Below are 24,986 nucleotides of genomic sequence, written 5' to 3'. Positions count from 1 at the left end.
GAACAAGCCGTTTGCACTCCTTCTCAAATCCAATCTGGTGTGTGCTCAGAGTTCCAGCTGTTCTTGTTACAGTGACATGGATGATGAGAAAATGTGAAAATGAAAAACGTAATTGACAGAGGAACCCAGAGCAACATGACCAACGGTGGGTAAGGAGCACCCCCACAGGAACATCCTGTAGGAAAGGACCACACAGAGAGCAGTCCTGTGAAAATGCACAATGCAGCTACAGTTGGACACACAGGCACCACTTACTCCCTATTCAACCTTTATATTCACCAAAATGTATACAATTATATATATATATATATATATATATATATATATATATATATATATCTTATTAAAATATGATATAGATCATACTGTATATTTTGGATTATAAGTGATCCAGAATACTGTATGCTGCATGACATGGCATGGTAACCAGGATAAGCAGCAGATACAATTGAATCTTTCTTTGAGTAGAATGTTAGATGTAGAAAGTTGAACCATTTTGGTAACAATTTTTAACTTTAACTCTGCCTTTTACCTTCATAAAGGTAAACCTCAAAATTGAGGTGACCACACTTGAGGCTAGGCACCAATATAGTAATTGTGTACAGATTTGAACTATACTACTAGCCTACTGGTTTAATTTAGCCACGTTGATTAAATCTGCATTTTTTGGCTTTTGATCACTTAAAGGGTTTGATTTGTGTCAGAAGGCGATATTTAAGAAAAGTTAGTTTTGAGCCCAGTATAGGCCTAGATGTGAATATGAATATGAAAGCTTCATTGAATAGGGTCATTAATAGTCAAAATGACAAACAACCTGAACTAGTAGTAGTAGTAGTAGTTGTTGTAGAATGGTCATAATGTCCACCATGACGGGCTGAATATCTGCATGTGTGATTATAATGACCCATATCCATAGCAGGGGCAATAAAAAGGAGAGGTACAGAAGCAGAGTCATCGTCAGTTCAAAGACTTGTTCTCTTTTCGAGAGATAACACATGTAGTAAACTCTTTGCTCTGAGCCTACAGAGTTTTTTTAAGTCACGGAATAAAAGAAAAAGCCGCACATGCAGAAATAATTTCACATTTGTAGAAACAAGCCACCCACCCACATGTCCCTTGTGCAAAAGTATCTCTACTCGTTCTAATTTCGACTGTACTGAAGAATTACATTTAAATACAGAGCCACGACACAGCTATACCATCATGCTGTTTCATCCATTTCAAAGAATCATATTGGGCCTGTTCAGCACGAATTTATTAGTAAAGCTTCCAGACATAATCCGGAACTACTACTACCTCTACTACTACTACTACTACTACCTCTACAAATCATCTACTACTACTACTACTACTACTACTACTACTACTACTACTACCTCTACTACCTCTACAAATCTGCTGCAGCTACATCGGTGCTGAGCCTTAATGAGGTGGTTAATTCAGACCAATACACAAGGCTTGGTAGCCTACCTTGTGATGGTCAAAGGCAAAGTCAAGTCAAAGTCAAGTCAAATTTTATTTCTAAAGCACATCTACAGACAGCTGAGCCGCACCAAAGAGCTTCACAGTAAAGTACAGAAAGTACAAAGAACAAATAAAAGACCTTATAGGCACAAAACAAGAATAAAAAAGAATAGGTGTAATACAGACAATAATTCTGAATTCAAAATTCTGACTCTGTGTTGCTAAATAAGTCATCAATGAATGCTCCTCACAAAAGCCTAGAACTATATGCCTTGTCAGATGTTAATGCCATCTACTACCAGGAGGTTGCTCCAAGGTATACTGTACTGTATGTTGTCAGAAATGACAAAAGGTTCTTGCAAAGAGAATATGGGGACAACTAGCAGACACTTTGAGGTGAGCACCAGCACCACAACTGGAATTACAGTACTGAACATGATGCAGTCTTCCCTCCACCCACTCATAAACTGGCAAAGGTACCATCCACCAGTGCAGTTATGCCTTCACACCATACCATACTGTACTTTGAGCTTGACCTTCATCAGGCATATAACTGAATGAATCCACATTTAGGCCAAATGTCCACATTCAAGACCCAATAGTTGCTAACTGAGCTTTCATCACACTAATGACAACCAAGGTGATGAAAGTGATGGCAGTGGTAACATAGAGGTATAGTGGTAAAGGAGGTTCCTGGCTTCCAGCATAGCACCCTTGAACAAAGCACTAAACCCCAAGTAACCCTTGTAGTATAACTGATATGGTAAGTTGTTTTGGATAGAAATGTCAGCTAAATGAATACATGTCAACGTAATCTACAGGCAGTGCAAAACTATGAATGCAATGTATGGTGACACTAGATGCATTGCTGCCCTCTAGTGACTATCACAATAACTTCTCACAGTTGCATGAAGAGATTGTAATACTGTTGGTAGCTTATGTGACATGTGTATTATCTGACAGTCTTCTATACTAAATCTCAACTGCTTCTACTTACTTATTAAATGAAAGATGTTGTCTCTCACTTTATAGCCAAAATGTGACAATTTAAGTTTAACCATAAAGTTGAGACACACTAATGACTAACCCATCCCTCTGTGGATTATAACAAATGGCCGCCACAAGCAGAAGTAGCAGTAGAAAAATAAAGGCAAAATATTTGTTTTGTTTGTATTGACTAAAACAGACAAAAATGTCGTATAACAGTGGTTTATAAACCCACAGGATCAGATATTATTTCCTTCGCCGAAGTTCTCAAGTAGTTGTTGCCTGTTCCCAGGTTTAATGGTCCACATACTTTATAAGTGAGGGAGGCATATTTTCATTATGAATAATTATACTGATAGACAGACTGATATTAGTCTGTGTGAAAATACCACTCATAAACATCTCTCTAGAGATCCCAATGATTCATGTTCTGTAATAACCCCGAGGAGCTAAATCAATCAATAAATCAATCAACTGTGAATATGAAAGAGTAAATGACAAATGGAGACCTTAATATGTATGTCTCACCTTTTTTGATTGATCTGATACAAGTTAGTATCATCTGACCTAAAAGAGCAGAAATGGGCCATTACCGTGTCAAATCAGACATAACTCAGGAAATAGTTCCCACACTGTTTGTCTCTTTTTTTATCCTTAAATGGATGTACATTGAACAAACAAACAAAACCATAAATAAAGATATTTCAAGAAGGTTCAATTTAAAGTATTGAGAAAGAAAGGGTTTACTCTAACTTTGAAACAACCCATTATCAGACTTTTAAAATTAAACATAGAAAGTCCAGAGGTGGATAACTCCAGCTCCCGAACATAAAAGTCCAATCATATATTGATTCTACTAGTGCACTTAACACAGGTGATCTCATCAATTAGCTGCTGAAGAGCTGTGCTAATTAGAATCAGCTGGTTTAACTGAATGGTTGGCACAAATATATGGTAGGAATGTTACTCTCTGAAGCTGGAAGTCATAAAACACTAAGGACATCTACTTAAAAAGGCACTGCAGACAGACACCATTCACTCTCTAATCACAAGCTGCTCACCCTGAAGCATTCCTGAGAATGTCACCTTGCTGAACTGTCAACCATGGTGCAATGCTGAGTGATTTCCTAAATGTAATACTTTTCATAACATTAAGCAAATATCTTCTCACCATCTCCTAGCTCCCCATTCTCTGAGAGCGTTGAAATAATGGTCCAGTCTTCTGACACTGGCCTGGCTCCATGAGCTGGAAACAAATAAACAAACAAACAAACAAACAGCATCTCTTAGCCTTACTTTGATATGTGCACATCTCTGTGTATAGGCTGCACATATTGACACTGTATTTCACATCTGTTCATCTGTACAGTAAAATCACTGCACTATCTGTGCATGCCTGCAGCCTCATATAGCCTAAGGTAAATGGTTTCTGTTTGAAATACAACTATTGCACTTGTCCTTCAACAACATTAGCCTATAGCTTGTTCAAGTTCAACATTCAAGTTCTGAATGGCATGTTAGAATAAATGCTTGACTTATGTATAGCCTGAAAAGACCTCTTCACTGATAAGAAGAAGATAAGAACTAAACTTTATCAATGTGTCCATTCAACTCCATCAAAACTCCATCAACACACACACACACACACACACACACACACACACACACACACACACACACACACACACACACACACACACACACACACACACAGGGAGATAATGTAGCCTACACAAAAGCAAAACACACACACACACACACACACACACACAAATTGACAAACGTGATGATTTTTGCGCAGATAATGTGCAGGACTGAGCGGTGGTCATGATTCGTACCGATATGCGGTACATCTAGTTATGGTACGGCTTGAACGGCCTACTTGCAGCTACGTAAAGATAAGGCCGTGACGTCCGAGCTCAGCTGACGGGTTTGTTTTGCTGTTGAAGGTGGATTTCAGCAGTGAGACAGACTTCACGGGACGGACAACAGTTCAGCTTTTAGTAAACAGCGTTCGTGACTAACCCATCTCCAGTGTTCACGCTGCTTGTAAATATAATATTGTCTCTTTGAAGTAATTACCAACATGCCTTCAGAAAAGACCTTCAAACAAAGAAGGACATTCGGTATGTACCTCACCTTTTCTGAAAAATCGAACTCTCACTGGCTTCGAAGCTAGCGAGCTAATGTTAACATCTCTGTTGTTAGCATTAGCTTAAGTTCTTGTTTACGACTCTGTTCACCCTCAGACGAATTTATACGATTTAGAATGGCATTTGTATGTCTTTCCTAAACGTTGTTTATTCATGTGGCATATATATCACTTTTCCAAACCCAACTATATTTAATGATGAATGTCTTGATGGGTGAAGAACTAGGCTATAAAATTAATCGTCTGCCCCGTCCCTGAAAAGGGTTGGCTCGCTAACGTTGTAAGCTAGCTGCGTTTGTGTTTACATTGTGGAGCTCGCTGTTAACGTTAGCTAACGTTACACTGGTCTTTAGTGACGCGTTAGCCTTTTGTTAATTCTTCAATTCCCTTAACTTTGACTTATTAGTTGGTTTATGAGTGCCAACGAATGTATATCCAGCATTAAGTGAATCAATCCTGAATTATGACAAATGTTCCAGTAACTGTGTCATCTTTTTGTAATCCTGTTCAGCAGCCTCAATCATATAACCCCATTCATGATTTAACAATTATTGCCCTTCAAGCGTTCAACACAAATGAAAATTAAGGTCGGATAAAATAAATGCGGTGCCTTGCCGTCCTGTTCTGTGTTTGTGATGCTCAGCACAGCAGGCTGCTAGACTAGGCAAGCTGACAGGCCTGTGCGAGGCGAGTTTAGCAGCGAAGAGCTGCAGGATTGGGGGATGGGGACGATGTGCGAGGTGAACAGGGCCTACTGGTGAAATGAAAGTTAAGATTCAGTGTCCTGGCAACTAAATTAGTCATCGACGCTGGTATGTAGCCAATTATAATGGTTAACATTTTACAACGAAGCTCGCTAGACATGTTTGTCCTCTCAATTACACGACTGGATACATTGTAGCCTTGTTAGGTGGGAAGTGTGTTGATAACAAAGATGATATTGTTACATTCATCAACCGTTTCTGTTGATAATGTAACAGTCGCACCTGGTGGAAACTGTTTCCGCGAGTGGGTCATCTTCGGAAATTACGCAATATTAGCCTAGCGCGTGAGTTCGTCATTGGGGGCTCCCACGTGCTTTCTATAATTTGTCACAGGAATTGGCACGAGATTGAAACTATCCTTAATAGTTTCCTCATCTTTTCACAGAATGTTGAGGTGGATATGACCGATAGCATATTGTTGTTGCTAATGGGCCATTGATGACAAGATTGTTGTGTAGCTCAGTTTCAGAAGTCCATGATCTAATCAAACTGTTAGGCTTCCTTGTGGAATGGGGCAAATGTTTGGCTTTGTTTATTTGCAAATGCTGACTTGCTGAGTCATGTAAGGATGGGATAGCCCAAGGTAAACAAAGACCCTCCTTGTTTTGATTTGTTGTGCTTTACGTGGACTTGTTAGGCCAAGGGACAATCCAGAGATAAGGCTGACTTATCTCAATTGATGTTAGAATAACTTTCTACACATTTCACAAAAGAGAATGCACATCCCAGTCCATCTAAGGATAACAAAGGGTCAGGGTTAGAGGAAGTTGTGAATGGCAAATGTCCGTTAACCCAGTAAACCTGAACTTTGTTTTTTTCCCCCTTGCTGCTAGTCATCTGCCTTAGGGCTTTGTTTGGTTGGCAGGCTTTGAATTGGTTGTTAAGGCAGCTGTTGTATGGCCTGTGATTATAGTCCATAGTCTAGTTCAGTTGTGCAGGTGAAGCATAGAAGATTTCAGTGAAGCAGGTGAAGCATAGAAGATAACGATGATCACACACACACACTGCACTTTTTTAGTGTCCTGGCATTTAATGTTGAGACGTATTACTGGGCCAACCTCTTTTGAAAAACATCTGTTTATTATTGAGTGTCTCTCATCCTTATCTACACCCAGATGCCCCTGAAGGAGGATGGGGAGACGAGCCAAAATAGTGGATGAAAACACTTAAATTGTCATAAACCGTAAACCCTTTTAACGTGAACATTCAAGTAGGAAGGTAGAACACAGACAAGTTTTCAACGTGTTACAACCCATCACCTGTGTTGCTCTGTCAGCAGTACAGACCAGTGACCTCCAGCTGCCCCCATAGGGACACGGTTGTGGGAGTATAAGGTGTGATGAACTCTGCAGGTTCGTCCGTTTCCCCCTGCTGGTTGTTTCGTTCTTCCAGTTTTCCGCAGACACTGACGTTCCCAAATTGGTCCTAATTGGAAACCTGTAGGAGGCGTGCCAGAGCTGAATAAAAGGGCTGCTCTCCTGCAGTCTTAGGGAGATTACTTTGATCAGCATTACCTTACACTTTGTTGTTTGTAAAAGCGCAATAAACTCGCTGTTTTGTCACTGCAACGCCCAGTGTCTCTCAACTTTATTACAGTGCCTACTGATATTGTAATAAAGGGGACAAAAGGAAGGTGAAGGCATCATGGGATCTGTCTACACCCAGCCTTTGACTCAGGACTCTGGATCAGAGTCTCTTGTGACGGGCTGCGGTCTCATCAGGTCATTTTTGGCCCGCACCAGTGTGCCTCTATCTGTCCTGATTATACCCTGAGGTGTCGCACAGGAAGCTGTGGTTAGAGCAACAACTGTCATCACCTTACTACATGCAACGTATGAGAAAGAGAGAGACGGCAGCAGAGGAAACCAGCATCAGAGTATCCGTGTGGGTGGGTGTTTGATAATTGATCCTCTTGGCTTCCGGTAGCCGCATGCCCTCCTCGAGTGTCAGTTTTCAAGTGTTATCCTGAGTGTTGTCAGAAATGGAGCTTTTTTGCACACCGAGGTGACGGTCGTGTAAAAATACACCCGCCTGGAGGTCCAGTTTACACCGTAGAATACTGGTGGTTGCCACGGGGACATAATCTGTAACTTTTCTTTCCCCACAGAGCAGCGAGTGGATGATGTCAGGCAGATACGGGAGCAGCACCCCAATAAGATCCCGGTCAGTAGCACCTGTTATGTACACACACACACACACACACACACAAACTGACATCACCTGTTTACACATAGTCACACCAATACCACCTGTTCACTTGTGTCTATTACCTATATCTCAGTGAGATTCCTGTAACCTCCCATCAACCAAATAGCACCTACTCCCTGTCAGATACCAATCGGTAGAACCTGTTAAAGCAACAATTTGCCACTTGCTCAGTCATGTTTTAAATGAGAACTCACTTTTGTTTTCATCTTCAAATGAATGTTGATCAATATTGTCACATGAAAGCCAGATAAACAAACCTGTTGTTCACACTAGCTGTACTGGCTTTGCACTGTGTAGTTCTGTGCTTTGCTTTAGAACACACCGACTGTATAAAGTATTAAGGGCCTTAACAACAAATACAGTTAGAATGTATAATACATAATTGAACCAGTGCCATCTGTAATGTTGGTGGTGTGTGCAAGGTATTGGCTTGCCTTTTTTAAGTAGATGATTAATTTCAGACAAAATTCCCCATTTTGCTTCTTTAAACTTAGTTCTACCCTTGTTTTCAGAAAGACAGGAACTTCAGTCCCACAGTGGTTTCTAATAGACAAAGGTGCCATGTGTCAGCCTCTTTGTCACGTGAATTTGCGTCTCTGCCATTGTTTTTGTTCCCGATTGTAGTCATGAGTTCCTAGCGCTACGCTGGGCTGAATTGTTCTCTGAGTCATACTCTCATCTGTCACAATGCTGTCACAGCTGCATGGAAGTATGCAGACCTGCTCAAGGAGCCTATTTGTATTTAGATCACAAAAAAAACTCTAAAGACAAGAGACTCAAATGCCCAAATCCAGTGAAATTTGTGACAAATTATTGTAGCCCTACATGGCGTAACGGTCCGTGTATGCTTCGTTCATTTGATATTCAATTAAGAACCAAAATAAAAAAAATGACTTGTTATTTCATTATTTGTTTATGAATGTGATACGAAGAAGAAAATAACGCTTTGTTTTTCAGACTTTTGATTTCGTGGTCAGATCAGAAGTGGAACATTTAAAAAACGGACTCAGGGCAAACTGATTTTGATATTTTTTTTTTTCGATTGCTGTGACCTGGAAGTCAATTCAAAGTCACTTTCTTGGTCTTTCAGTGCTCAGTGTTACCAATTTAGTGACTTATTTGTTGCTAGCTTTAGCGACTTTTGGCAATTTTAGCAACATAAAATAGGCTATTGTCTGGCAAACCAGAAACTGCACGACTTTGCGCAACTCAGTTTCATTGTTGAATCGTCAGAAAATCATCTCCCTTCTCGTGCCTGTTTTCTTGAACATTGCATTCGCCCAAATCGTTGCTCCATGATTATAGAAGTAGCCTGATTAGTCTGTAGTAGCCTAGGCTATCAGGCCATGTTATTGCATGGAAGTAGGCTACAGTGGGTTGACACACTGAGGACGGCTTGACGCCGAAACGCGTTTGTTTTTTAGGCATGGTGCTACAATAAAGAATAAAAAGATAGCGAACTAGTGAGTGCGGTTCTTTTGCACATTGGAATTCCCTAGAAGTGGCCACTTAATTCACGCTCATTGAATTGTATTACAACTTATCGCCACGAGGTGGCAGTTTAAGTCCGCTGTAGCATTGCCCCGGTGTTATGTTTGTAGGCCTATGTCTGCTTTTCCCAATAGACAGTAAACTAACCAACCACTGGTTTCTTGGCGCATGCTCGCGTTGCTCACAACAGCTGCATGAGTTTTCTGTGCCATCACTAGGCCTACACTACAACCACTCGAACGAAAGACATGTGAAATATAGGCTATGGGCTAAAGTGGACCACAAGCAGAGCAAACAATTCAAATGAGAAAAACCTAGATTGTCAGCTGAGGGGACGTTTAAATAGCCTATAGCATAGGCTAACCATAGTCTTTAGGTTAAATTGTGTAGCCTATGGTAAAGTTGTATTCGGACTGGTCTGACAGAAGCAGCAGCTGGCAATTGGAAGTCAATAAATAATTTCCGGGGTCACAGCAATCGGAAAAAAATAAATATCAAAATCAATTTTGTCCCTAAGTCATTTTTTCAAATGTTCTACTTTTGATCTGACCACGAAATCGAAAGTCTGAAAAACAAAGCGTTAATTGCTTCTTCGTATCACATTCATAAACACATAATGAAATAACAAGTCATTTTTGTATTTTTTGATTTTTGATTCTCAATTGAATATCAAATGAACGAAGCATACACGGACCCGTAACACTACAGTATCTAATTAGATTTAAAATAAAAAAATTTCGCTATGCATTTATTCATCACACATGAGACATTTAAAACTGTGTTTTTGGTTCCATGGAGGGCAAAAACTCATAATAATAATAATAATATTATTTGTAACACACTTTACATTTAAGAAAGCTCAAAGTGCTGCAGGATAAAAAAAAAATAATAATACATATAATTATTACCTCCGCCAAGGAGGTTATGTGTTCATCGGGGACCGGCGTATGTTTGTTTGTTTGTTTATCTGTCTGTCTGTCTCTGTTATTAAGATAGCTCAAAAAGTAGTGGATGGATTGCGATGAAATTTTCAGGGAAGACCGTCGGGATTCCGGAGCTGTTTATGTGTTTCGCTTAGTGGTGTAATGGCATGGTATGGCCACATGGTGGTGATCGGAATAGTTTAGGTTCAAATGTGTGACAACCTAGGAGGAACAATACAGGCAGAGGTCTGCGCTCTCTGAGTGCTTTTCTAGTTTTAAATAAAATGTAATAAATGATTGTTAAAACGAATATATTGAAATTAATATATCTGCACAACACACTCATTATACATAATACACACTGTATGATTCCTTTTGTGCTTTGGGGTTATCAGCCTCTGACAAGAGTCTCTCATCTCCCAGTCAGCTTGTAGTGAGCTCAAATAGTACCTGGGGTTCAGCTCAGGGTGTCCTGCCCTCTGGGTGTTCAGGACTAGTGTCTAGTGACGTGTATTGGGAATTTCAGAGTAAGGATATTCGCATATTTATGCAAATAGGAATATGCAAATCCACTTGTCAGTTGCATAGTAAATGTTAATGGTGTTGTTGAGACTGCCTTGCGATGGGCAACTGGTAGAGCAAGGTGCTGGCAATGTGACAGAAATGGCAACCAGACAATGGAATGTGTTTCTACAATATGTTTTGTATAATTTTTTCAGTGAGAGGCATAAATACATTTTGTACTTTTTTTTTAATTGAATCTATATGTTTTTGCATTTTTAATGTACTAGTTACATGAGCTAATGCTACATGCTGAATCTGAACGGCCATCATCACATTTGAATTATTTGCATTCAAGGGCTCTTTAACAGACAGTCAGACCACTACTCTACCATCTGAACCATTGCGGTCCTCTTTTGAAATTCTGATAAAAAGTTTTAAGCTTGAAAAAAATGTGCAAAAAGCTTTAACATCATAAAATATCAGTCGATAAAGAATAAAAGAAATGCTCGCTATGCCACAACTTGACAGACTGGTTTCCCAGCGGTGGTTCTGGTGGGGACGGCAGGATACAAGTCTCTGCCTTCTCTGCGCGCATGTGCCACTACTGCTGGGCAGCGGGTCGGGTCGGGTCGGGTCGGGTCGGTTGCGGCTGGCTCGTGGGCGCGGTGGTGGCGCCGGAGGATCGGGTGTCCTCCCTGCCCACCATCTGCCGTTCAGCCTCTGCGTCCTGCTCCTTCCATACCGCTCTCATATTCCACCTCTCCCACTTCTGACTGAGAGCAGCCAGATAGACCTGGTCCCATAGGCCCTCATTGGATTGTTGACATCATGTTTATTTTTATTTATAGGAACATGCAATGTTTGTTTGTTTGTTTGTTTGTTTTTTTTGGGGGGGGGCAGGGGCATTATCTTATTTCGATACGAGAATTTATGTCTCTATGCATGCAATAGCCCAGTGTGACACTGTTAGCCCAGCTTAAGTATAATTCACTGAAAGTAGGTTTGACCAGTTAGCCTGTAGCTATGAAGGAGGCTCTCTGAGGAGGTGTTATTGACTAGTGAGTGTTTGTTTTCCCCGCAGGTCATTATTGAGAGGTATAAGGGGGAGAAACAGCTGCCCATTCTGGACAAGACAAAGTTCCTGGTACCGGATCACGTCAACATGAGCGAACTCATCAAGATCATCAGGTGACCTGACTGCCTTCAACGTTATATTACCGGGGACCTGCCCAGACAGGTCCCCGGTAATCAGACAGAACACCTTATCATACTAGATATGAGACACTTCCCCATCTCAGTTTGGAGTTAAGTTATCTGAGATGCAGTATCCCCATATATTGATATTCAGTTGATGCATGACCCAAACATTGTGTGGAAATATCAATGAATGTATTGATTTAATTTTCCCTCTAAGGTAGATTTGTATCATCATCCAGTGACCTCATGAGACATGTTGAGTGTATCGATAGTGTACACAGGGTTATATCTGTTGTCTTGTCCTCCATATAGCATCACATGATTGCCCTACTTGCCCCTTGTATTAGCCATCTGAGTTAACCCAGTTGAGTTGAGTTTTAGTTTAGCTTCCTCTCCTAGAGAGTAGTATGACAAGCCTTCCTCACCTGACTCTGTGTGTGTGTGTTTGTGTTTTGCTTGCTTGTGACCACTAGGAGGCGCCTGCAGCTCAACTCCAACCAGGCCTTCTTCCTGCTGGTGAACGGCCACAGCATGGTGTCCGTGTGCACGGCCATCTCCGAGGTGTACGAGCGCGAGCGCGACGAGGACGGCTTCCTCTACATGGTATACGCCTCGCAGGAGACGTTCGGAGCCTCGCACACACACTAGAACCCCCCCCGGTGGCCTCCCGGCTGCCATCAGGACAAGAGTATGACTGTCGCCGCCTCATTCCCATGTATGCCACCCCCACCTCAATCTCACCTCTATCAGCTGTATACCCAACCCACTGGTGTTCCCCACCAGACCCCCCCCCCCCCCCCCCCAAAAAAAAAACATTCCCATCTTCAGCTTATTACTCCGTCTTAACTGCCCCCCACCTCCACCTCCACCCCCAAGTGCTGCTCATAGATCCTCATATAGACGAGAGAGTCATTACTGGCCCTAGTATCGCCCATCCATCCTGTTTAGTAGGTGAGCTGACCAGGGTGTGGTGTGAGTGGTGATTTGACTGGAGCGCAGGGGACCCGCCCACCGCTGCTCATTGGTCAGGTGTTCAGAGGTAGTTCAACGTGTGTGTTTTCTACTTGAAATCAGTTTGTGCGTGCGCGTGCGTGTTGCGTGTCTGTGTGTGTTTGTGTTAGCTGGATCGCCGCGGCCTCGAGTGAAGCCTGCTGTTCAAAGTAGATGCCCTGACACTGACCGATCAAAGCCATGACCAATCAGCCGTTAGTCTCACTATTAAGCTGTTGATGTGACCAATCAGCTGTCCGCCAAGGCTAACGGAAGACCAATCAGAAACGGACACAGTGGGCTTGACCCCCCACAATCACCATTCATTCATACTTTAATGAGAAATGGGGAGGGGGTAGTTCATTTTAGCCATAGCTTTATTTTAGTTGAAAGTCTATTTGCTAATAGCATGCATACATATTGTGTGTGTGTGTACGTACATATGTACACACACACACATACACACAGATACAGTAGTGGTCCCTGAGGACTCCAGAGTGTTTTTGGTGTCCTCTGTGTTGTTAAGTGAGGTCAAAGAATTAGAGATTCTGGGATTTTCCGGTTTCACAATCATCTAAGTATCCTGCCTTGTACAGTTCCTTCAAGAGTGTCTCCTCACCTAAAGGGGGAATACTCGGGTTTCTTACGGGGGAAAAAAAGATAAATAAAAAAAAAAAAGCTAAGCTCTTTTATGCCTGCTCAGATTGTAGTGAGACGCTTTTTAATGTAAATGCAGACAGCGCAAGATTGAAGAAAAACATTGACATAAAGAAAAAAAACTGTAATGTCAGAAATGTGTGAGTGAATGTGGGAATGATGAGGTGTGGTTTCTTATAATAATAATAATAATGATGATGAAGGTGGCAGTAGAATATGGGCCTGGTGTTATTCTGTCTCTGAACCACGTCTCCAGGGCCATGTTGTGACACCCTTGGAGAAGTTCAAAGGTCATTAGAATGCACGTTGAGAGGATGGTGTTTCAAGGGTCATGTGGCTTTATTATGTCCTTGTGTGCTCTCCCACTTTCTCATTATCTCTTAAGTAATTGTTTAAAAAAAAAAGTTACAAGCATTTTTATCTTTAAGCAGTTATCAGCTATTCATCTTTGTTTTTATTTAAATGGTTGTTCATGTTTTATGTGTAAAGATGAATCCATATATTAAAGTACAGTCTGGAATTAACAAAGCACAGTCTGAGGGAAAGGCTTCAGGCTTTCAGCAATATTATACAACTTTTTTTTCTTGTATTTTTGTTGATATTTTAAACAATAAAATAATATTACAAATATGCCTGTGTGGTCTTGAATGTGTCCCCATGTCAGTCCTGTGTGCTGTCAACTGCGAACAGCACAATGTGCCCAAGATTATTTCATTTAATTTATTTTACAGATATGTTTCCCTTCCCCACTAACTCAAAAGGGGTTGGTGCCTCAGACTTAAGGTGGGTGGGGTTGTTGCTTAGGTATCTGTGTGTTGAAATGTATCTTTGTACCTGAGATAGTAAACATAATCCAGACAACAGTATCAAAATTACATCTGAAAAAAGTCATTGCTTTATTTTCCATGTTCTTAATTCCAAATAGTTTACGAAACCCACTGTTTTTACCTTTTATTACCGATAAATACAAAAAAAAAAGGTGAAAGGACAAAACAACACAGAACATTTGAAGAATACATTTCATTGTCATGGCAAACCATGTTGTTCAAAATGATTTAAAGCAGGAGAAGATAATGCAGCATGCATAGCATAGCTATCGGCTTTCGTCCTGAAGCTGTCCTGGATGCTCTAAGAGAGGCCTGTACTGGCCTTAACGCTCCGGAGGGTTTGCTGTTGAATCAGCTCCAATGAATCAGATGATGTCGGAATATAATGCAATATGAAAGTGCATAAATCCACGACATTCATAACATTAGATGCTAAGTGAAAATGTTTCATTCCTATGGTTTAAAAACAAAGGAGAACAATGAACAATTTTAATCCTAGTTCAAAAACGTTTTGTTTTTAAATGTTGTCAGAGTTAAGACACATTATGATATGGCAGTAAAGAAAGCTGTAAAAATAGTGAATATTCTGAGTGCCCATACCAAGTAGAATCCAGTGGTGTAAAAGTCTGGCTTCAAAACATTAAAAGTCCTGATGATATTTTCTCCAACTATTCCCTAAACCAGCTGATTCCAGCTGATTAAATACTCCTCAGCCAGGCATATGAGCTAATTACTGAATTCACATGTGTTAAGTGCCCAGAACCAATACATGGTAGGACTTTTACTTTCTGAAGCCAAACTTTTACTTTCTGAAGCCAGACTTTTACACCTCTGGTAGAATCTTGGACACAAGGCTAAGAAATACTTGACTGGTACTGAATGAACTGACCCGCAGATTTGGAGAGAAAAAGCTTGGTCATCAAGGCTAAACGCTCAGAAAGCACAACCAGAGTATTGCTGACTACATGTCCCAGAGTGCACTGCACAGTGCAGTGCGACCATAATCTCATAGGGTGAAAACCTAAACTGAGCATCAGAGGATGAGGATGTGTAGTTTATTGCTGTCTTGGCTCTGTGACAATCTACATAGGACTGTATACCATCACATAGCATTAATTCAGAGACTGGCTTCACAAATGATCAAAGTGTACACGTGCGTGAAAGTATGCCCTTTACTGTGGTTAAATCTGCTACCTCAGGAATGAGAGCTGGAGTTTCTGCCGAAGTGACTCAAAGCCTTAGAAGCCTAAAGGTTTCTGTTACAATCACGCAATAGAGGGACATAGCACCAACTTTTAGGCCCTGCTTCAAACTGTCCACAGCCCCACCTACTGTACCTCGTTCATACGAGCACCCCTTCTCCAAAGACACACTTGATCTCTGTTACATCTTGCTGCACCAAACCAGCAGGCAACACTGTTCAGAGTGTGAAATTGATTTTGAAGTAACAACAAATGTTTTGCTATAATCTGCTACAATTCAACCAACACCAGTTAGCTCATAGTTACAAACCACAAACTCTGAGTAGCCAACTACGGTTGAAGTCTACACATCACATCGTCACCTGCTAAGACTACAGACAGATACACCTGACTATGCCTTTCATTTCGGTCACAAGTTGCTAGCAGTCAGTCTGCTTGCAGCAATCATTTGTACTGATGGTTATTCCTGTAAAGTTTCAGCAACTCCAGCTCACCCGTAAAAGCTTGTTAGATTCCACCTGTACTTGGATCACTCCACATGTTAATACCTCAGGTTTGATTTGTGTCTAGCTGACAAGCTGGTTTGAAGTGTACCTATCTGGTATCAGAGTCCCTTACAAAAAAAATAACTACAGTTATGCTATGATGCAGTGCAGTACAGTAGTATTTTCATGTTCCAGATACTGCATTTCTGCAGTAAAGCACTGTAATGTGCAGTTTTTTTGTGTCCAAAATACTGCTTTTCCTGCATAAGAACGGCAAATACTCCAAAACTGCAATTGTGATACTCTGATGATACTGCAGCTTTGACACTTAAAGTAATGCAGTTATTTTCTGTAAAAGGTGCAATACAGCCACACCGCACCAACAGAGCTGATTGCAGCAGCTGCCAACCAAAGTAACATCTGAGAAAATGTACTGAAGTAGATATGATGGAATATGACAGAAAATAGTTCAACATTAACAATGGAGTGTTTACACTTGTAAACAGAGTTGCCTTTATACCTATGACAATTGTGTGATTGTGTGTTTCTCTGTATTTTCTGGTTTCCATTGCATTTTGCCTCAAGGGTTATGGGGTTACTGACTGCTTTCAAATGACACACATATTGTAGTCAGAAAAAAAACAAAAGGCAAAATGCTCAAAAACACAAACAAGAAGGCATGACAATACAGGGCCATTGGCCTTGGGCATCAGATGAATCCCACTGCAGTTTGAATTTGCTCTGGCAGATCCATCTGGCAACACACTAAGCCACAGAAATCCCAGGAACCAATCACAACCGATTATCTGGTATGGGGCGGGCTTTATACGATGACAAATAGAGGAGCTCCGTTGGCGCCCCTTGGGCATAACCAATGGCTCCACTGGTGCTGTCAGTATTAAACAACGCCAACATATAGTTTCTTTTAAATTGAGTAAACAACTACATTTATAAACCTCTATTGGATGTGCTTCCAAAGGATTCGGTGAGAGCTTATCATGCCAATTTCAGTTTAATTTCATCGTTGGTTATGTCTCTTGGAAATGTAAAGGTTTTTTTTCAGCCAGGCTAGAGGAACATCACTTTTAAAGCATTCCTATGACAGATTCAGGGCCACACCGTGTCAATACTCTGGGCATTTTATGGCCATACATTCCATGATATGTTGAAGTCCTGTTGAAATGTTGCTTGTTGAATTGTGAGGTGATAAAACGTGCCGAAACCTACGTCACCTCCTATGTGATACCTCACACAATCTTTCATGGTCATTCTGAAGGGATGAAGTGATGAGTGTAGCTTTTATGTCTGAATGTTTCTGAAGAGACAACACTGTATCCCTCCAGCTCTTTACTTTTTACATTTGTAGGCACATGAGAAGCCCTATCAAAAGCACTATAAATGCAATGTGTGACAAATCCCTTCAACAAAATCTTGATATAAAATACTATATCTCATATAGGGCCAGAACCTGCTGGCCCACAATTACAAACAACCAAGACACACTCTGATTGGATTAAAAAAAAAAGTGCTTTCAAGATGTCACTCAACCCTAGTTCGTCCCTCACATACACATACACATTCACTTGATAGGACTGGACAACAATCCTCTTAAAAGGCGGGCACACCTCAGCAACAGGAAGTGGATGAAACACTCCAGTCCCCTGTAGCTGTGTGCGCAACACAACACTGCACTAGTCACCCTTTCCCTCAGAGGGACCAGGGCAGTACAAGGTATTTTCTCAAAATTAATAGTTTTTTTTTTCTTGAATTCAAGTGCTATATGTCATTTGACTGGCAGATTATGACATTTACAAATATATAAATGATTCTAAAATCTTTTAAAAGTATTTCAGACACCTGAAGAAATAACATGTAAAACATGATGACAATGAGAAAAAAAAGGGGGGAAAAGACAAGGAAGAGTCTCAGTACTGCTCAGTCATAATAAAGAAATCTCTGTCGATTCCTTCTCAGGCCCAAAAACTACCCTGTCAACGCAGAAGGAATCACAGAAGAATGGCAGTCTGGCGTCTTGTGATATTACTTGGCAACTTATTGAATGAGGACAGTATTAAACCCCCCCACCCTCCCATTCCAATACAAAAAAAGTCTTGATTTGACGGTGCAGATCTATTCCAGTCAGAGAAACAAAACAAAATGGCCACTGTATGCTGCGTCTGTCTCCTTCCCAGAGTCAGCATGGTTTCTTGGAGTGAGGATCATGCTCAGTTCATGAGATTTCCGACCTGAGTGGGGGAGAAGGAGTGTCTGAAAGCTTCAGTTTCTTTCCCTGAAGAAAAAAAGATCACACGCACAAGCAAAACAGACTCCCAAAAAGAAGAGCACATCCTGGATGTGTCTATCTTCTCCTCTTCCCCCAGATAAACATAAATTCAGAGGAAGTTGATAAACGTGACCAAAGGTCCAGTCTGTAGAGATCTCAATAGAGGACATTGATAAGAGGTCACCAACTGATCCAGCCTGCAGAGGTTCTATGGGGAAAGCTGATAGAGATGACCACTGACCCAAACCTGTAGAGGTTCTAGTATTCTCCTTGTTGTTGTTGGTATGGAAGGATCATAGAGAACAAGCGTGTGCAAAAATTGCAACACTTCTGAACACTTCTGAAGTGCAGTTGTAAATCGATTGAAATCAAAGTAGACCTTTTAGAGACTAGACTTTTCTGTTCTGAAATCATTGAGAATTTGGGAGTGTTTCGGGCTTTTTGCATGTATCCATCACTATGCACTTCAGCTCTGAGTCTTGGCACCAGCCCTGGCTGTAACCTGGTTTAGTCTCCTGAGTCTTGGCTGTCGGTGTGAGGGGCATACCTCAGCCGAAACGTGCCTGGAACACAGGAAAACAGGACGGTCAGTGACTCAATACTGAAGCATACTATACACACAGACACCCCTACTCAACAAAGAAGCATATGATAAACACAGACACCCCTCCTCAATAAAGAAGCATATGATAAACACAGGCACCCCTACTCAACAAAGAAGCATATGATAAACACAGGCAAACAGTATACTTTACACACAGGCTCCCCTACTATAATAGAATTATACCATCCACCAAGGCAACCCTATTTAATAAAAAAAAGTAAACCACAAACACGGGTATGCCTGCTGAATAAAATAGCATTATTAGGGGGATTCGACTTGCCGATGTAGCCGTCTTAAGATGACTGCAAACCTGATTATTTCTGAGATTCTGATACGTTTTCAAACATGAAAACGTATGCATACCATACGCCATGGTTGAAAATGTATCAGAATCTCAGAAATAATCCCGTTTGCAGTCGTCTAAAGACGGCTACATCAAGTCGAATCCCCCGATTGACATTAATGACACACCTTGCTGGGCGGAGTCCATGGGTGGCTGTTTGCAGTCTTGTGCTCTGTGGCCGCTCACGCCGCAGTTGTAACACGAGACGTTCCCGCCCCCCTTTTTCAGGTTGCCTCCATTACCCAGCATCCCATGGGGCTGATAGACGTTCCCCCCGCCGCCCCCCAAAAACCCCTGCATGGGTGGGAGGACCAGCCCCTGCTGCTGCTGCTGCTGCTGCTGCGCGTCATGAGCCAGGCTGCTGTTGTAGAGCGGCGGGGCGACCACGGGGTAGGAGAAGGGCGCCGGCGCCGCAGCGCCCCCTGTCAGCAGGGGACTGAGGTGCAGCAGCGGGCCCAGGGTGAAGACCGACGTGCCCGAGAACGGGTGGGGGAAGTAGCCGGCGTAGCTGGTGGGCAACGCCGCGTACGAGCCGCAGTTCCCGCTGCAGCCGCACGAGCTGCACACGCACACGCACGAGGAGGAGGACGAGGAGGAGGAGGACGGCGGGGCCGAGTAGGAGGAAGAGGACACGCCGTAGCAGGACGCCTCAGAGGACGAGGGGCTGGTGCTCGGCGCCAGGCCCGACGCGTTGCTGGCGCAGTAGGCGTTGCCGGGCACGGCCACCATGGGGATGCTGCTCGCCGTCGCCATGGCAACCCCGCCGGCCGCCGCCGCCGCCGCCGCCGCCGCCGCGGGGAAGGAGGACTTGGACGAGGAGTACGAGGAGGCCAGCGAGGACGCGGACGAGGAGGAGGAGCCGGAGGAGGAGGAGGAGGAAGACGAGGAGGAGGAGAGGACGAAGGGGTACGGGTGTCCGCTGCCAGCACCACTGCTGCCTCCGCCGCGCGTGGGCAGGGAGGGAGACAGCTGCAGGTGGAGCGCCGGGTGCGAGACGTGGTGCAGGGTGTTGGAGGTGGCCGTGAGGGCCGAGCTGGTCTCCACCATGAGCCCCGGCGGGGAGCGCAGCATGCCGCTGACGGGGGGGTGGTGGCCCACCTCCAGGCTCAGGCTGGGGAACAGGCTCTCCAGACGGGACGCCCCCCCCAACACCACCCCCGCGGGTCGTCGATCGTCCGCGCACAGCGGCGGGGGTCGGGGTTTCCGCGGCGACGCCAGGGGTCGCCCGAGGGCCAGCGGAGGTGGGAGGTTGAGCGATGAGCCGGGGTCGTTCTGCACGGGCAGCACCTGCGCGGTCGGTCGGCCGGCAACCGTCCGGTCCTTGTCGCTCAGGTCCAGCACAGCCTCTCCACCTGAGCAAAAGAAAAGGAATAATGGGCCGTTCACACAAAGAACGATGACTATAATGATAACTATAAACAAATATCGCTCTTGTTAATATGAATGACGACGTTCACACATAAACTATAGCCATAACGATATCGTTGGGGATCCCTTTCAAAGCGATCAGCCAATCAGAACCCATCATATTTTAACCATCACATTCATTAACACGAGGAGAGACTTATCATTATCGTTTCTCAGTATGGGAGCTTTTATCATTATGGTTATAGTTATCGTTATCATTCTTGGTGTGAATGCCGCTTAACACCTCAGTCATACAGCCAGTAGCCAGTGTTTAGTCAAGGCTTTTTGTATTTCTAAAGATGAGCCTCAGTTCTGTGCTTTTTTCTTTAAAGTATCTGAAGTGAAGTTTCTCACAAGTCTTTCTGATGACAGAGATTGAGAAAGTCTTTCCGCTTACAGAGATTGAGAACTTTTTTCTCTTTTTTATTATTAAATATTATTACAATACAGTCACTTTTTTTCACAAATGTGCAGCCATCTGGCACCACTATCAGAGCAATTGACACCAAAAAACTTCATAAGTTGATTAATAGAGCTGGCTCTGTGCCTAGAAGTACACTTGAGCCCCTAGAGTTGTTGAGAGAAGGATGTTGCAAAAGCTCTGTAACATTATCAGAGTGTTTTCAGCTGGAGGTTGCTTCAACTTGGCTGTAACAAGGTCCCCTTTATGCCGTGAGAGGAGAGTCTTAATCTGAGAGACAAAGCACAGTTTACAGCTTACATCCACTTGCACCGACACTTTATATCCAATTGGATTTGGATGGTGCTGCTGTAACACTGCAGTTCCCTTTGGGGATGAATAAAGTAATCTATCTATGAATCTATCTATCTATCTACTGCATCTATCTATCTATCCATCTATTCTTCTGCATTTAATGGGATAGGACAGTGGAGAGGGAGATGGGGTGGGATCGGGAAATGACCCAGGCCTCTGTGAACCCCACAATGGTATGGGCACTGTAACAAGTTGTGCCACAGTGCCCCCTGATTGAGAACTGCTTTGACCCAAAGAAGTACTGACTCATTTCCCCTATTTGGCACAAAAAATAAAATGTATTTAGATACTGACTGATCTATCCAAGTACGTGTACCTACAACCTCAAGAAAAGTTATCTCATTTTGTCAAACACATCACTGCATGATGATCCGTGCCAGATTAGGTTGAGATCTGTTTCGGAAGAGCGGTTTTGGCCATGTTAGCAGAATAGAGAGTTAGTGGCTACACTCACGGCGGTGCAGGTCTTTGGACCTGTCGAAGGAGGCTGCGTCCCTACTCTGGGGGGTCATGGGGCTGTTGGGGGCGCTGGAGTACCCCGAGGAGGAGCTGCTGTCTCTGGGTACCGACATCGAGCCGGTGTCCACCTCCACCCGCAGCTCTGCACCGCACAACACAACAGAGGGAGAAGCAAGGCAAGTTTAGCCATGTAGCACATAGTACACACAGAGGCCATTTCATGGATTTTATATAAATGATTTTATACATTTTAGATAAAACCTAAAAGGAGAGATAATGGCAAAGTAAAGTAAAGTAAAGTAAAATAAAGTCAAGTAGAAATAGAATAATTACAGATTGTGTAGGAGTGTCTTGTCTTGAATGTATTAAATCAATTCCTGAACGTATGCGTGTGTGTGTGTGTGTGTGTGTGTGTGTGTCATACCTGTATTGGCACTGGAGTGTGTGTGTGTCAAGGGGCTGACATGGCTGGAAGGAGTAACTCTGGCAACTCCACCGCAGGACACTGGGAATTGCGAAACCACATACCTCTTCTCTCTGTCCACACAAACACACACACACACACACACACACACACACACACACACACACACACATTCTTTATTTGTGTACACAATTAAGAATAAATATTACATAAGGACACAAATTGGACAGGTGACATTTCTGAAATACACACACACACACACAAACATAATAAAATACAATCCCATTTCCAAAAAAGTTGGAACACTGTAAAACGTAAATAAAACCAGAATGTGATAATCTGTGAATTATATATATTTAACCCATATTCAACAACAAAAACAACACAGACAACATATACAATGAGAAATACAGTATATGCTCATTCAGCTGCCTGTTGGCATCACTCTGTTTGCTGTCTGTGTTCTTTTCACAACTGAATATGGGTTTACGTGATGCAGACTACCTCAATCTACATTTCAGACAGGGTCTGTATGCATGGACCATAAAACACACAATCATCTACCACATTTGAATAATGTAGAAGTGAAAAATGTACAGATCATAAATATTTCAGTTTGACATGGACCAGAGATACATGACGTGTGTGTGTGTGTGTGTGTGTGTGTGTGTGTGTGTGTGTGTGTGTGTGTGTTTGCTTGTGTGTGTATTTATGACGTCTCTCTGTGCGTGTGTGCGTGCGTGCGTGCGTGCGTGCTCTTGTATGTGTGTGGAGCGGAGCTAGATGGCCGACTCTTTGTGTTTATGACGTGGACGCAAGTCCACGTTTCTTCTGCTGCCTGGGATTCCGAGAGTGACCTATCGCTACATCTATCTGTCTGGAAATTCCAACAGGCCAACGGAAAAAAACAAATCTGCATCTCGTGTTTTTCTTCCAGGAGAGCGAGAGACATTGCATTGTGCAAGTTTTCCACTGGTAACACACACTCACAACAGAGCTCTTAGAGGGAGTATATCTAATCTGCAGGAAGTAATCAGGGGAAGCAGGTTAACCATCCACCGCTGTGGCCCAGGATCGGTTGGGGCCACCCCTGTTAATGGTTAATGAGACTTAACCAGACCAACCACCATTAACAGAACAATCCTCCTCACGTTTATGCTTATGTGATGCACAGAGATAGGGAGTGCAAGGGACAGGGAGAGAGAGAGAGTGTGTGTGTGTGTGTGTGTGTGTGTGTGTGTGTGTGTGTGTGTGTGTGTGCGTGCGTGCGTGCATATCTGTGTGGGTGTGTGTCCACGTGTTATTGGTGTTATTGCAGGGAGGACTGCTCTTATTGTAGGTACTACTACTTGTCCTAGAAAGTTATGATATTTTGTGTGTGTGTGTTGGGGGGGTGAATGTGAGTGTGTGTCTGTGTGTATATATGTGTGTGTGTGTGTGTGTGTGTGTGTGTGTGTGTGTGTGTGTGTGTGTGTGTGTGTGTGCCTGTATGTGTGTGTGTGTGTGTGTGTGTGTGTGTGTGTGTGTGTGTGTGTGTGTGTGTGTGCCTGTATGTGTGTGTGTGTGTGTGTGTGTGTGTGTGCCTGTATGTGCGTGCGTGCATGCATGTGTATTTGTGTGGGTGTGTGTCCACGTGTTATTGCTGGGAGGGCTGCTGTTATTGTAGGTACTACTACTCTTCTTGTCCTAGAAAGTTATGATATTTTGTGTAGGTGTGAGTGTGAGTGCTTGCCCGTGTGTGTGTGTGTGTGTGTGTGTGTGTGTGTGTGTGTGTGTGTGTGTGTGTGTGTGTGTGTGTGAGTGTGTGTTGAGTGCAGTGCTCACTTCTGCAGTTCCAGCTGCGTTTTCAATTTCTTCTTGGCACCCTGCGTCAAGTCGTATTTGTTCAGGTCCTCCTCGGTGAGAGCAAGAAACTGAGAGAGTTGGGAGAGATGAGTGTGAAAGTGAGCGAGAGTGAGTGTGTGTGTGAGAGTGTGTGTGACTGAAAAAAACAAAGACACCAAGAGGCGCGTGCGGGTGTAAGTGTCTATATCACAAAATTGAACAGCCTCCAATAGCCTAGGTGCACAAAAGGCTCTTCCTGTACACTCATTTATTTCCGGTGGACGGCATCTTCTGTTATATTATGCTGGTTAAATCTTCCACTCTGACACGGAATATCTTGTTCAACTAATAATAACAATTTCAACACGTATAAATCTTTCTTTGTCGTAACGTGCTGATTCCCAGGTGCAGCATCCAACCGGGTCCGTGTAGACACTAATTGCATTACCAATAGCGGCAGGCTCAAACACACCTGGCTCCACCGGAAACAAACGAGCGTACAGAGAGCCTTTCCTGCATGTAGTGTATAATACACTGTCCCTGTGCTATTACACTGGAAAACTCCAGGTTCAGAAAGTAAAAGTCCAATCATGTATTGGTTCTATCTGTGCACTCAACACAGGTGCTCTCGTCAATTAGTTGCTCCACCTGGCTGAGGGAGTTGTGCTAATTAGAATCAGCTGGTTTAAGTGAATGGTTGGCACAGATATACACCTCTGCCTTCCATGCAATATTTTGAAATAATAGTGAAGTCAGGTGAATTAGCTCTTCAGGTAAATTAACTCTTGGGCCCTTTGAGCTGGACTGTGGGTGCAGTCCGAGCCTCCGTACCTCTTCCATGGTCAGCTGCTTGAACACGGGGTAATACTTGTGCAGTCGGAGTTTCCGCAGCCAGTCGAGCAGGCAGTTCTGCTCAGGGCTGGCCTGCTGCTGCTGCTGCTGCTGCTGCTGGGGCTGCAGCTGTATCTGCATCTGCATCTGCTGCTGGGCCTGCGCCTGCGAGTACGCATGCGGC

General features: G+C 43.1%; 2 protein-coding genes across 2 annotated transcripts in view; one reads left to right on the top strand and one right to left on the bottom strand.

Moving 5' to 3' along the window:
• Window positions 1-4,383: 4,383 nt before the first annotated feature.
• map1lc3b (microtubule-associated protein 1 light chain 3 beta) lies at window positions 4,384-13,967 on the top strand. The gene is made up of 4 exons (XM_062547307.1): window positions 4,384-4,577; window positions 7,475-7,530; window positions 11,575-11,681; window positions 12,164-13,967. The coding sequence occupies exons 1-4, from the start codon at window positions 4,538-4,540 to the stop codon at window positions 12,336-12,338; spliced, it is 378 nt and encodes a 125-aa protein (XP_062403291.1). The 5' UTR covers window positions 4,384-4,537; the 3' UTR covers window positions 12,339-13,967.
• A 4,013-nt stretch (window positions 13,968-17,980) lies between these two features.
• zcchc14 (zinc finger, CCHC domain containing 14) overlaps window positions 17,981-24,986 on the bottom strand; it is a 24,955-nt gene continuing 17,949 nt past the window's right edge. Inside the window, 8 exon segments of the mRNA XM_062546501.1 lie at window positions 17,981-18,698; window positions 19,211-19,651; window positions 19,654-19,834; window positions 19,866-20,434; window positions 21,719-21,865; window positions 22,148-22,260; window positions 23,972-24,060; window positions 24,803-24,986. The exon segment at window positions 24,803-24,986 is cut by the window's right edge and continues 318 nt beyond it. Of these exon segments, the coding sequence (XP_062402485.1) occupies window positions 18,643-18,698; window positions 19,211-19,651; window positions 19,654-19,834; window positions 19,866-20,434; window positions 21,719-21,865; window positions 22,148-22,260; window positions 23,972-24,060; window positions 24,803-24,986 (1,780 nt within the window). The 3' untranslated portion in view covers window positions 17,981-18,642.

The sequence above is a fragment of the Sardina pilchardus genome, chromosome 10 (assembly GCF_963854185.1).
Source record: "Sardina pilchardus chromosome 10, fSarPil1.1, whole genome shotgun sequence".
Classification (NCBI taxonomy): domain Eukaryota; kingdom Metazoa; phylum Chordata; class Actinopteri; order Clupeiformes; family Clupeidae; genus Sardina; species Sardina pilchardus.
The sequence above is the reverse complement of the archived record's forward strand: the minus strand, read 5'-3'. Positions and strand labels throughout refer to the sequence as shown.